Source organism: Chinchilla lanigera, unplaced genomic scaffold, assembly GCF_000276665.1.
Source record: "Chinchilla lanigera isolate Chin_1 unplaced genomic scaffold, ChiLan1.0 scaffold00088, whole genome shotgun sequence".
NCBI classification, from domain to species: domain Eukaryota; kingdom Metazoa; phylum Chordata; class Mammalia; order Rodentia; family Chinchillidae; genus Chinchilla; species Chinchilla lanigera.
The window spans coordinates 8,788,219-8,802,041 of NW_004955489.1; the positions used below are offsets into that span (position 1 = coordinate 8,788,219).

Sequence of the window (13,823 nt, forward strand, 5' to 3'; positions counted from 1 at the left end):
GTATTCCTAAATTTAAAAAAGTTGCAGAAGCCTATGTATATGATGATCCCAACTGAAAAAAGAACATCGACATGTAAATCCAACATTTATATTTTTCTGCAAATATACCTAAGATATTGTTAATAAATATTTTGAGCAAGAGGTACTTGAGGTAAGGGATTGAAACGAAAGGAAACTTTCGTTTTGAATTCATATTTTTAAAATGTTTTACTGTGTGTACCTATTAATTTTACTTTAAGGACTCACTTTAAACAATAATTGATTAATTAAATAACTAGTAAAATGATAAATCAATTAAATTGCAAAAGCTTATATGCTTTTTCTGAGAAATCCTACTTCTGGAAATGTATCCTATGAAATCCCACTCCCATGTATGCCAAGATGTAAGTGTGTATGAGGAAACTTATTGTAGCATTATTTGTAACTGCAAAAAGTGAAGCAATTTAAATATCCATCAGTGGTAGGTTAGTCAAATAAATTAAGTTACATCTATAAAATGCAATACGGACAGCCCTAAAAATAGTTTTAAGCAGGACTGGGGATATAGCTCAAAGGCAGGGTGCCTGCCTGGCAAGCACAAGATCCTGAGTTTGATTCCCAGTGCCAAAAAATACAAACAAATAAATACTTCTAAGTGTACTTATGGGTCCATAATAATAGTGTTAAAACAAATCAAGTTGTAGAAAAAATATGTATGTGTGTATGTATGTGCACGTATTTTGTTTTTGTTTAAGTTACACACACAAATGCACATACACTCATAAACCCATGAGAAAGTCTTTAGAGGTAGAAAATTCTATGGAGAAGATGGGGGAGGGGTTACTATACACTTCGTATATATTTGTATTGTTTAAATCTGTTTTATTCACAACCATATATACTGTGCTTGTAATTTTTAAAAATAAGGGAAAGAAGATATTAAAAGACCCCCAAAATAAATTCCTAACAACTAACACCTTTGTAATTATTACTACTGTACTGTTTAAATATTCTCGAGACATCTTAACTACCATGAGTACTTAGTAAGCCTAGAAATGGTTCATATTTTTCAGCAAATGCTCCACAAAATCCTTCTTAAGTATAAATGGATTTATAGAAATTTGTGCCTAGCAATGTGCTCATGAAAATTTCTTTCAAAGGTCATAATCCTTCTATAAATTACAAATGCCAATTAAGCAAAAGCTAAAGCTAGACATGTTATAATCACTCATATTTATTCCCATATTGCCACCCGATTCTTGGACATCTTGTGGCTAAGACAGAAGTACGAGAAGTCCTACAGTATCGTATATACTTCAGCGATGAGGCCGGCAGTGAGTCCAGCTGGTAGCCTAATTTCCCACAGTGGGTCATCAATGTCAGAAATTCCTTGCAAAGAAAGCTTCTAAGGCAACTGTTCAATACCTTTTGGGGTCATGGGTTTCCTTCACATAATCCTGCACAATGTGGGGGTGAAAAGAAGATGAGCTTTGCAAGCAGACACATCTTTGTTCATACCTCAACTCTACTACTTATTTGACTGGAGATCTTAGGCAATTTGCTTAATCTCTCTGAGTTTCTCTCTCCTCATCTATAAAAAGCGTGGCACATGGTAAGAACTTGGTAAAAGTTACCGTATTGTTATAATGTCATGAAAACTAGACTCTGTCCTCAGGGAAAAAAAGTCCACCTTGCAGTTTTAGTGTTGGGTACAATTTTAAGGGCTTTGTGAACTCCTTTAAGACCATTCCAGCCCTCAGGTTAGGAACTCCTGTCCAAAGACTTGGGAAGAACACTTGAAGAAACTTGAGTAATAAAGAGAATGTTTTCTACCCTTTGGGTTTGATCATCATTTTAGGTAGCATTTTCTTCTGTTTATTCTGTTGGATTATTTGTGTATTATGTCCACAAGGACTGAATCAGACTAAGGGAATGGATTATATATTTTAAAATGTACAAAAGAGCAAAGTAAATGAAACTTGTATAGCAATTTAACACATCAATTAGACTGAGTTATTTGTCAACCAAGTGATACAAAAGGGCATGGCCATTAGCTGCATATATTAGGTTTTTAAAGACCACTGCCAAAAACATGCAGTTTTCCAGGGCCATATTTCCAGTTCCTTAAATCAAAGATGACATTACTTTAAACTGCTTTGTGTAAGTTGTGCAGGCTTAAGCCACTAATCCCTAGCTAGAACTAGCCGGGACTACCTCATTTATTTTCAAGGCCCCCAAAAGAGAGAATCCAAGTATCTTCAGGTAGTAGCATAAAGCAATAGCTTTCCTGTTCCTTTGCTTTGGTCTGATCTCAAAGAAACAGAAATTCCCTGCAATGTGTATCTGCCATTAACTCAAATAGCATCAAGATTATTGAAGAACACATATCCCCATAGTCTGTGAATGACCTCTTAGGGTTGGCTATAACCTCCATTCCATTCCTAACCTCCCTTCCCCAAAAGCCATAAAAACAATAAATAATACTGCTGTAAGTGAACACCCCAGGAAAGGAGAGAAATCCTATCTTGATGCTATTATTATTATTAAATACACCCGCTTCAGGATTGCTGCTGCTGCTACTGGTAGAGAGAATTGGAAATGAGGGAGCAGAGGAGTTGTACAGAGAAAAACAATCTTTATTTCCTTCTAAAAACTAGAAAGGAGAAAAATGCATGTATAATTCCAAGAAGAAAGGGATTTTTTGCAAGAACTCCATTACAAACAGTTCTTCAGTATCATGATGGTACTCACAAGAAAAGTGAATTGTTGGTAAGTACTATTCCCATTCAAAGGGACCAAGACTAAGTCTCACTGGCAAAACGGCTGAACAGAAAAAGTACATGTTAAGCCTGGAACATCTTGTGCAAGAAAATGATCAAAGAATGATGGAACCGCCAGGTGGGCTGGCGCATGCCTGTAATCCCAGCACTCGGGAGGCTGAGGCAGGAGGATCCTTGTAAGTTCGAGGCCAACCTGGGCTACAAAGTGAGCGCAAGGCCATCCTGAATTGCATATCGAGACCCTGTCTCAAAAAGACAAAAAAAAAAGAATGATGGAAAGTGTCTAAAGAGCACAAGTGCCAGATTGAAGGGTTCCCACTGGTCAAATTTGGACCAATTTGAGCATCAGAATAAACCTAGTAACAGATTGCAACACAATGAATAAAATGATATCTATAATATCCTACTTATATTTTAAAAACACATGAATGAATAAGTAAAAATAGAAGAAGAGAAAACTCTTACAACAGAATCTCAACTAATAAATGTAGAAAATAAAAGAGGTTTTTAACAAATCATCATTTTGCTACCATCATAACAATAGTGACTCAGGCAAAAATCATTAAGTATAAAATTCCTGGGTAAAAGTTTGATAAGAAAAAGATATTTATATAACTTCCAAATAGCTCATCAGAAATTATGTAATATTATAAAAGAAAAACAATAACTTTGCTGCAGAAAAATGTGATGGACATCAGAATCAAATGATGAAAGTTATTGTCATGAATAGTGGCACAAATTGCCACCCTGTGTCCACTGATGAGATACACTGAGAATACTGCATCACTTCTGCGATGTTCTCGCCCAAAGTACATAGCACACACTTACCCTAACCTTGAAGAAACATTACGCAAAACCAAATTAGGAAACATTCTACCAAATAACTGGACTGCATGCTAGAAATGTCTAAGTCCCAAAGGACAAGGAAACTCTGCAGGAGGGTCTGTTTCAGATTAGATTCTAGACCAAGCAAAAAGAAAATAACTACAGAAGAAATTATTAGAGCAATTGGCTAAATGGGAATATGAACTGTGAGTTAGTCATTTATATTGTATGGATGCTCAATTGAGTTTGATCATTGTATCATGGTTAAGTAAGAGAATTCATTATTCTCAGGGAAAACACCCTGAGATATTCAGTGATAAAAAAGAATCAGACCATGCCTGCAACTTACTCTCAAATGATTCAGAATCAAAAATTTTGCAGGCACGTGTGTGTGTGTGTGTGTGTGTGTGTGTGTGTGTGTAGGCAGAGCAGGGGGAGAGAGAAGAGAGAAATTCAGGTAGAAAGAATGCTAAAGTAAATGGAAAAGCATTAAGCTTTGGTGAATCTGAGGAAACAGTGTGTAAGTTTTGTTATTCTCGCAAATTTTAAGTTTGAAATGGAATCCAAATAAAAGGTAAGAGAAAATTGGTATTTATTGTACACGAAAAAGTAGATGACAAAATTGTGGGAACCTCGCTCTCTCCTTGGAGGAAGACAGCCTTGATCTAAGGGTGGACTACGTGAAGTAGCAAGCTGAGGGGTACCGGAGCAATGTCACCCTTGCTAAGGAGAAAAATTCATAAGTTACTCACAGCAGCGCAGTCTCCTGTCAACAGTTGGGATGATCTTGTTGGCAAGCCAAACATCTTCTTCCCAACTAACTACATTGCCGCCTAAACACTTCATGAGTTCTTCATTTTCCAGAATGCGGTCCCAGAGTTGAAAGTAGTACAAGCTGCCGGTAAAGCGAGGTACCAAATTTTTAATCTGACCAACTGCATTCTTCGGAAAGTGTCCTAGGACCAGAGTCCCGTTAGGCATCAGGTTTTGTGGCTGATCCATTACTATCAATATCCTTTCTTTATTCAGGAAGAGCTCTAATCTGCCTTTCACACCATCCCATATCAAGCATACTGTATGCCGCTGAAACGGAATTAGATGGTAACTGATATAAAAGGTTTTGCCCAAGTTGTATAGTATTAGCTGTTGATGGTTCCCTGCAAGTCCAAGGTCTATGTTTTCTCTGCCCAGGAAGGGGTTATTAGTAATATAGGAGAAGGCTATCCAATAACTTGAACTGTCACCCGTGAATGCCAAATCAATGCATGCTGTGAATCGGCTGAGTTCAGGAACGGTGTTGGTCAGGCTTACGTGTGTGTCGCCTCCTCCGTAAAAATCCAGCCTTTTCCCTTTTAGTGAAAGCGTATCTGTCCACATTTGAAGATGGGAGAAAGAGAAAACAAATGGAATTTCAGTTAGAAGTCTTTTATCATCTTTGGCAGTTTAGTCAAATTGTGCAATATAATTATGACTCACTCCTATGCAAATAAGCAAATAGTAGGAACACAAAAATCATCTTTTTGACATTGTCATGTGATTTTTTTTGGCAGAAGAATTTCTTTGCAATTCTTTTTTTTCCTGGGCTAATAACGAAACGTTAGATTAGCGTACTCGGAGCACACACTAGCTGGACAGTTTGGAGGGGTCATTGCAAGTCTGTGGCTAGTCGGGGAAGAGACCAAGGAAAGGCAGCCTGAACATCAAATTTTCTACACATAATCCTCATGCATATAATCAAAAGAGAATTATTTCCACCCACCTAACTACCTTATTATATTCATGATGCATCGGTTAATTTGTTTCTCCAGTGTCTTTTCCTGAGCCAAATTACCTGATTTATTCTGTCTCTGGAGACTGCTTCTCACTGAATGGCACTGACAAATGCCTGAAAGATGACCAGCCGGGCAATCCAGAAGCTCCAAGGCTTCTGCTTGGGCTCAGAAATGGAAGAGGTGCCACTGCGCTCAGTGCACCCACATGCCCTCATTCTCTGTGCTGAGGGGGCCAGGGTGGCACTAAGGCATTCCAGACAGTTATAGTCCCGGTGACCATCGGCTCTGGAGTCAGCCTGAGGTGGAGTCTCGGCTCTGACACTCATAAGCTGTGTAACCTCGTGCTGGTAACTGAACTCCTGGTTGTTTCAATGTATGCTTCAGTAAAATGGGGACCCGAAGTCACAGTGTTGTGTCTACCCAACAAAACGCATCACCACTCACATTTGAGTCCATGCCAAACAGCCCCCACTGACTTATAATATTATTTGAAGATTAAGTGAGATGAAGTACACAAAGCCCTCTCAGACACTAATGAAGGGCACCTCCATTGGTATAGTCTTTTGACAGGCAATTTGACAGTATCTATGAAAATTTAATTTGGGTATGTCCCCTGTCTCATAGGAAGTTATGGAATGGTGATATTATTGAAACCTCACAGCCCCAGACCACTAGTCAAATATTTGAGGATTGACTAACACTAACCTAGTTCCAATCCCAGTATGGTCCAAGCCAAACCAAGAGCTTTTTGACAGAATGAAATTGAAACTTGTCTCTGAATTGTGTGGTAATACAGTGATCACCACTCGGAAACAGTGTAACATACGTAACCGCACATGACAGAAGCTGCCCAGAACTTACTGTTTCCTTGTTTCCAGGAGATGCCCGTGGATGAGAGCCTCCAGATATTCTCTGACCGTACAGTATTTTCTCTCTCCATTCCTCTACTGGACATTCTCCAAAAGCAAAGGGGCACATGTGCATGCCTGCTGCACACACATGTTCATCCTGCACACATCCATGTGTGGGAATCATATCACCCATTTGCCAGTTATTTGTGAACTGCCTATGGCAGATGAACAAATGCTTTTTCTGTCTCTGGCTAAAATGATTGTGTTATCTTATGCTTCATGTGGCTAATAAATCAAGAGTTAATCCCACAAGACAATAATTACTATGAAACTGAAGTCTCAATTACTGTTGGTTAACTAACACAGTTTTTTCTGCTGAGCTCTCCAAAATGACGTCAAACACAACATTTACGAACTGGCTTTATGGTGAGCATAAATCTCAGGAGTTTACTTTCCCTCAAAAAGAATGTATTATAGCCTCATATGGCCTGCAAGGACCTCTCCTCTCTGCAATATACTAATGTAAAGCCAGTTGCCAAATGACAGGAATGAGCAACTTACAAAATCAGAAATATGGAGTCCAATAATATAAAAATATGTCACTTCACTGTTTCAAGAACAAATTACTACAATAATGAGATACCGCTTTTGCCTATGAGATTGATAAAATTTAGGAAGACCAAGAATACCCCACTTTGGCAAGCCCATATAGAAATGAGTCACTCTTGCTGCTGGTGAGAGTGCCAATTATGTAGTATATTTGAAGGAAAATTTATCAATATCTATGACAATTTTAATTATGTGTATACTTTTGACTCAGCAATTCCATTCCATCATTTACTCTAGACCAATATACATATACACAGAGTTACAAGTACAATAATATTTATTGCAGCATTGTTTCTAATGAAGAAACATTGAAAAGCTTGTATATCTATCACTAGGTAGCTGCTTAGGAAAATTACTACTTCTACATGATAGAGTGTTAAAACACTTGAGGTCGACCTAATGTAGTCATAAAGAGATTTTCAAGGCTTAATATTATGTGAAATGGGACTCACTGAAGTGTGGGTACATATTCTCATATTAAAATAAAATTAAAATGTGTGTTTGCCTACACTGAGAAAAAAGCCTGGAAGAACATGTATCAAAAAGTCAAGAATAATTATGTTTACTGTGAGATTTAGGGAGATTTTGACTTTCTGTGCTACTTACTTTAGTAAAATCTGTATTTTTAGCAATCATGTATTATGTTAATAATCAGAAAATATAGACTGGTGGGTGGGTAGATGGATGCATGAATAGATAGATGATAGATAGATAGGTAGATTGATAGTTAGATAGGTAGATAGATAGACAGATAGATAGATAGACAGATAAATAGAACCACTTGTGACCTTACTTGAGATTCTGCAGACAGAGGTAAATTCTACTTAGACATGAGCAGAAGAGTGGTGTCATAGTGTCTGAAAAGCCAGATTTGTGTCCCAATTGTGTCTCTCAGTAGCTGTGGACATGGGCAATTAATGAACATAAAGCTCTCAAGACGGTGTCTGGCAGATAGTGAGCACTATATAAATGTTAAATAAATAAATTTGTGTCACTTCTGTGTGCCTTGTACATTCATGATAAAATGGGATTAAGAACTGCCTACCTCATGGGGCCATTAGAAAAGAGGATGCAACAGCAGCTAACATTTAGGTTATCTGCATGAGAATGTTTATAAACTGAGGTGCCATGTAAATGTCAGCTGTGATGTTTGCCAGTATCATTAGTAGAAACTTTTCTACTCCCACAACCACTTGCATGGCCTCACACATGCAAGTGCATCTGCACTGAGCCCTGCTGCAGCCTCCAGGCCCTTGGCTGGGCTCTGAGGAGGCCAAGCTGCGATAAGGCAGAGAGGGGTTTGTCCCTTCTGTTTGGCCAGACAAATGGTCTTCTCTGGGAAGCCTGTCAAGGGCCTGCTTCAAAGGCCACTTGTGTCTTTGCATATGATTTCGCTATCCATTGCAGATGTCTGCTTGGACACTACCATCTGTTCGTTGGCAATTTCCAAGTCCAAATTGCATGACTGCTCCCCCAAAGTGTGTTCTCCCTTGATTTTGGCTTCTCTGTGTCTCTTCACCTCTATCCACTGCTTCTTTTAAGTTCAAATCCCATTTAATATTTTCCCTACTTTAAAAAAATACAGGTGCGTCGTTCCCTTATAAAAGTGACAGTGTACATGTTTCCTTGTTAAAGAAAAAGCAAAAAGTCTTAGGAAGTAAAAAGATGAGAACAGAGCCAGAGAAAGAATTTTGCCACCCAGAGACCATCATGAACCCCTTGGTATATTTCCTCTGATTCATTGTTTGTTTGGTTTTGGTTTTCCTGTGCGCAAGTTTTTCTTGCTTCTGTTTGGCTGAGATCATATTGTGTGGAAAATGGGCTCCTTTTTTTTTTTTCACTTAACATTACACAGTAAGTGTGTGCCTTGTTAGGAAAAGCTCATCATTAGGCCTCATTAAAATGCGTGTTACAGCCCCAGGAGCACTGAGCACCATTTAATTTGTACTGGGAAAAATTACATAACATTAAATTCATCATTTTAACAATTTAAAAGTGAACAAGTCAGTGGTGTTTAGCAAGTCCACAATGAAATGCTGTACCAACTGAGCAGTTATTCTGAGCTTACCCCTCTCCCATCCTCTGGCAATGACTAATTTGTTTTCTATATTCATGGGTGTGCCTAATCCGGACATTTCTTATAGATGGAATCATACAGTATGTGGTTTTTTGTGTCTGCATTCTTTTGGAGCATAATGTTCATCCACGGTGTAGCATTTATCAGTGCCTCGTTCTTTGTGTGACTGCATAACATTCCACAGTGTAGACTCCTTGTTGTGTTCACTGATTCATCTGTGAGTGTGTATTTGGGTTGTTTCTGCTTTTACCTTTGTGAGTAGTGCTAGTGTGGTTTTTGCTACATTTTGTTTCAATAAAATGTTTCCATTTCATTTTATGCCATTCATTTTGTTTCAATACATGTTTTCATTCCTTTTGGATATATGCTTAAGACTGGAATTACTGGGTTATATAGAACTTCTATGTTTAAATTATAGAGAAACAGCCAAACTGTGTGCCAAATCACTGCACTATTTTACATTCCTACCAGCAATGCATAAGGGTTCTAATTTCTCCAGCTCCTCACACTTGCTAGTTTTTACTGCTGCTGCTACTAGTACTACTACTACTAGTATTATTATTATTACTACTACTACTACTACTGTGACTACTACTACTGCTGCCATCCTAGGTGGTATGAAGTGATATCTCACTGTGGTGTAGATTTGCATTTCTGTAGTGATTAATGATATTGAGCATGCTTTCATATTCTTGTTGGCAATTTGCATGCATGTTTTCTTTGGAGAAATATTTATTGAAGTCCTTTGCCTATTTTTAATTGAGTTGTCTTTTTGTCATTGAGATATAATCGTTATTTATGCTCACACCTGGAACATTATCAGAGATATGACCTGCAGATATTTCTCACATTCTGTAGGTTGATCTGACAATCTTCTGATGCACAAATTTTTTTTAATTTTGATAAAATCCAATTTATCTGTTTTGTCTTTGGTTGGTTGTGCTTTGGTTGTCATTTCTAGGAACCGATTGCTAAATCCAAGACAATGGAGATTTGTTCCTGTTCTTTCCTCTGAGAGTTGTATAGATTTACATGTTGCATTTAGGTCTCTCATCCATTTTGAATTAATTTGTGTACCTGGTATGACTTGGGGCATCCAACTTTGTTGGCACACAGTCAGTCACTCGTAACTAATGTGTAAATGTTTGAGCTCTGTTTGTGTTACAGAGTTGGAGGTCGATGCGTGGGCAAATGGAGGTCACTATCTCATGTAAAGAGAGAGGGATGTGGAAAAAGCACCTACCACAAAATGAGCAGACGGAACTTGTGCTCTGCCCTCTGTTTTAAGGAACTTTTGACCAAAAAAAAAAAAAATCAGCAGAAATCCCCCTCCCTACCAGACCTCCAAAGTAAAAAATACATTTATTTTAAAACTCAGTGAGGAAAATGTTTAGAACCCTAAGACAGTTCCAAATGATTATTTTCCAACTGCAGAAAACATTAAGTAACCATCAGACTTATTTTATAATGATTTTTTCAGTCCTTTCTTTGCAAAGTTTCTCCTTAAAATGTTGCCGTGTTTCAAAGGTTGGGGACTGAATTCCAGATGCACTATCCTACATGATCTTAGGGATAGTAGCCAAATGGTGTTCTCCAAAGGTCAGGCACTAGGGGTGTGATCTGCTCACTATTTTCTCCCCGATAAGGGAACCTGCTTCCTTATTGTGAACTCAAGGTTTAGGAGCCAGTGAGCCTAACAAAGAATCATTTCTGTGTTATTTGATTTCAAGGGCTACCTTAACAATGTAACACAAACTGACTAACTTAAGAAGGACAATTTTATTGTCTCATCATTCTGAAGGTCAGTAAAGCTGGTTCCTTCAAAGGACTGTCAGGGTAGAATCCATTCCATGTCTCTCTCCTAGTTTCTGATGGTTTGCTGGTAATATTTGCTGGTTTTTTTATCCTGCAGTTACATCCCCTTGGTATTTACAATTAGTTTTACCATAGTCTTCTCCCTGTGTGCATGTTTGGGTTCAAATTTCCTCTTTTTATAAAGGCACCATTTGTATTAGATTAGAGGCCTGCTCTACTATGGTATGATCTCATCTTAATTAATTACACTCACAATGTCTTTATTTCCAAATAAGACCACATTCTGAGGTACTGAGGGTTAGGATTTCAAACTATAAATTTGGGGAAGACACGATTCAACTTATAGTATTGGGAAAGGCTCAAGGTCCAACCAACCATGTGGCAATCCCTTCTGTCAAGGGAGGGAAAGAAGGCAAAGGAGCAGATTTGTAGAAAAAGGCCCACCAGAAGCATTGGTTGTGTCTATGCTTCAGAAAATCAGGTCACTTTTGGGGAAAGGTGAGCATTCTGCAAGGGTACTCCACACGTACCCTTAGCTTGTTCTACCTAAGCAAGAGCTCTTCTGGCTCTTAGTATCACAAATCCTTGCAAATCAATGTTCAAAAGAATTGGAAAACATTACAAACCAGATCATGGTGTAGCCAACCCATAGCTGTGTGAGCAGGAATACTATGAAGGTGCCTAATAATGGGAAACTTCATTATCTACATCATCATTGCCATGATACAGGCAACCACAGAGAACCAGAGTTACCAACAGTTCACTCCCCTCTGGTCCCATCCAGTTCGTGCATTTCTGAGTCACCTGCTACTTGATCTAGCCTTAATCTCTCCCCCACAAGGACCCTCATAGTTGGGAGGCTTGTGGCTTGTCTAGAGCATAAAGGGACCTAGACCTTAGTTATACCACTGCTTCAGTCTTTTTTTTCCCAAGAAGAAAGTGATGTGTTTCTCATCAATCTGCAGACAACCATATATAATTGTTTGATAACTTAAAATGATCACTGCTTTGACTCATGAATTTGAGACTAAGACAGTCTGGAAAACCTTGTGACTGCTTTAAAGTAACCTTTACATGTTTAAAATCCGTACATTTATAATAATTTTTACTGGCCAATGATATTCCTCAAAAAACACATCCAAACTTTTCAGTACCACTTTTCAGTACTTTTTATTCTGTGCCTACACTAGACTCCTGTATCTCTGTATTCCTAGATGCCTCTACTCCATGCTTCCTGACCTATGACACAAAACCCTTGTAGGTTCTATCATATATATCCTCCTCATACAGATGTCCAAAGTTTTACTTCTTCAAGTTGCATTCATTTAATAATTCAGCACATATGTACTGTGAGTCTAATCTATGTGTCAAGTCCTGGTTTGGATGTTTTGGGTAAAGAAATAGAGAAAAAGTTGCTTGCCTTTAATGAAACAGACGGGGGAAAGATAAATCAACATCTCAACAGGGAGGCAAGGCCAGGTGATAAAGTCGCCACTGTGCCCCATAGGTCCCATTTCAACCTTTATTATAAGAAATGTGGTTTTCCATCAGGCCCTGAACACACAGCAAAGAGCCAGTCAGTATTTGCTATTGATGGTGATGATGATTTGGTATTTTTCCAAAAGATCTCTCTAAAATCTGAACAGTGTTACAAATCAAACCCCAGGTTAATTTCCTTAGGAATTGTCACTCAGTAACTCTTATGACCTTTTAGCTAAAGACTGGTGTTCTAAAAGAGCAATGTTATCAACTGAATTTATTTAATAAGAATGAGATTGCATGTTTTCAAAACAGTCTTCTACTTAAAATCTCCAAATTACCAGCTGCTTTATTGAACTATCTCGTCTTCCATTCACCGCAAAATAAAAACACTCTATCTCCACTCCTACCACAGAGTATGGGCCCTTTCAGACATTTGTGCATCACTGTAGCTTTTAGCACTCCTCAGTTTCCTTGTCCATATTCTACGATCATTGCTATAAACATATAATGGAGACAGAAAACAATATCATGACACTTATGGGAACTTTAAATGAATCATTATGCATGAGAGGAAATGGCCCTAAAGAAAACCTAAATCTTATGTGAAGAGTATACTGGCCACCAAATGGCGTTTTAGAATTGCAGTGAGAAATATTAAAGGCAGTAGTCCAAGCTATTGCCTGCTTGAGACTGTTCTCCACTGGTCATTCAAAACACTGAGGGAAAGTATGCACTTACCAAAGGTCTAGCTTGTCCTAACTATACTGACCCAAAGGAAGGAGGCAGCCCGGCAAATCTCCACTTGTATTTTCAAATGGTTTGCTTCTTGAACCTATATATATGAGATATTGGAAGAGATAATAACATACTATTTTCTTACCTGAGAGAAAGATAAAACTTGATATGAGAATCACTCCATAAAGCCTCTGATGTACGATGTGTTCTTTCATTGTCTAAACCTGTGTTCAAAAGGTCAAAAATATGTCCATCTCAGATTCAGAGCAAACAAGTTTACATGACAGTGCTTCTCCTTTACATTCCACTTAAGGTTCCTTCCTATTGCTTAAAGCCATGTCAGTTGACCCAAGGATTGACTTGCCTGAGTTATCCACACTGGCTGAAACCTCACTGATTGATTTATCTGTATATTCATTCAAGAAATTTTATTAAATGTCTACTATGTGCCAGACACTGTGTTATTATTGGGAACACAGTACTGAGAAGACAAGATAGAGACCCTTGCCCTTATGGGGCAGCTAGCCCAGTGGGGAAGACACCCACAATATACTTGACTACAAAGTGTGATGCATACAACCTTAATGCACACAACTTCCACCCAACTACCAGTGTTAATGATCCTAGACTTTTTAGTTGTTCTTGTTTTCATTTTAATTGACATATTATGCCACATATTTATGAGCTATAACGATATTTGGATGCATGTATACATTGTGTAATGATCACATCAGAGTTGAAGGAACATAATGAAAGATCTTATTGACAAAAGGAATTCATCAAATCATTAAAGCAAATCTGCTTAGAGGAATTGACCACCATCTCATTACATTCACACAGCTTTTCTCCTTAATTAATTGTAACAGAAGCATCTTATTTGGAAAATACACTGAAAGCC

The 13,823-nt window shown here is 38.1% G+C and overlaps 1 protein-coding gene across 1 annotated transcript in view; it reads right to left on the minus strand.

Annotated features, from left to right (window-relative positions):
* Adgrg4 (adhesion G protein-coupled receptor G4) overlaps positions 1-13,140 on the minus strand; it is a 111,091-nt gene extending 97,951 nt beyond the window's left edge. Inside the window, exons 1-2 of the mRNA XM_005404615.1 lie at positions 13,071-13,140; positions 4,337-4,951 (exon numbers count right to left, since the gene is read on the minus strand). Coding sequence (XP_005404672.1) covers positions 4,337-4,951; positions 13,071-13,140 — 685 coding nt within the window. The remainder of the gene's footprint in view (positions 1-4,336; positions 4,952-13,070) is intronic.
* Positions 13,141-13,823: the final 683 nt, after the last annotated feature.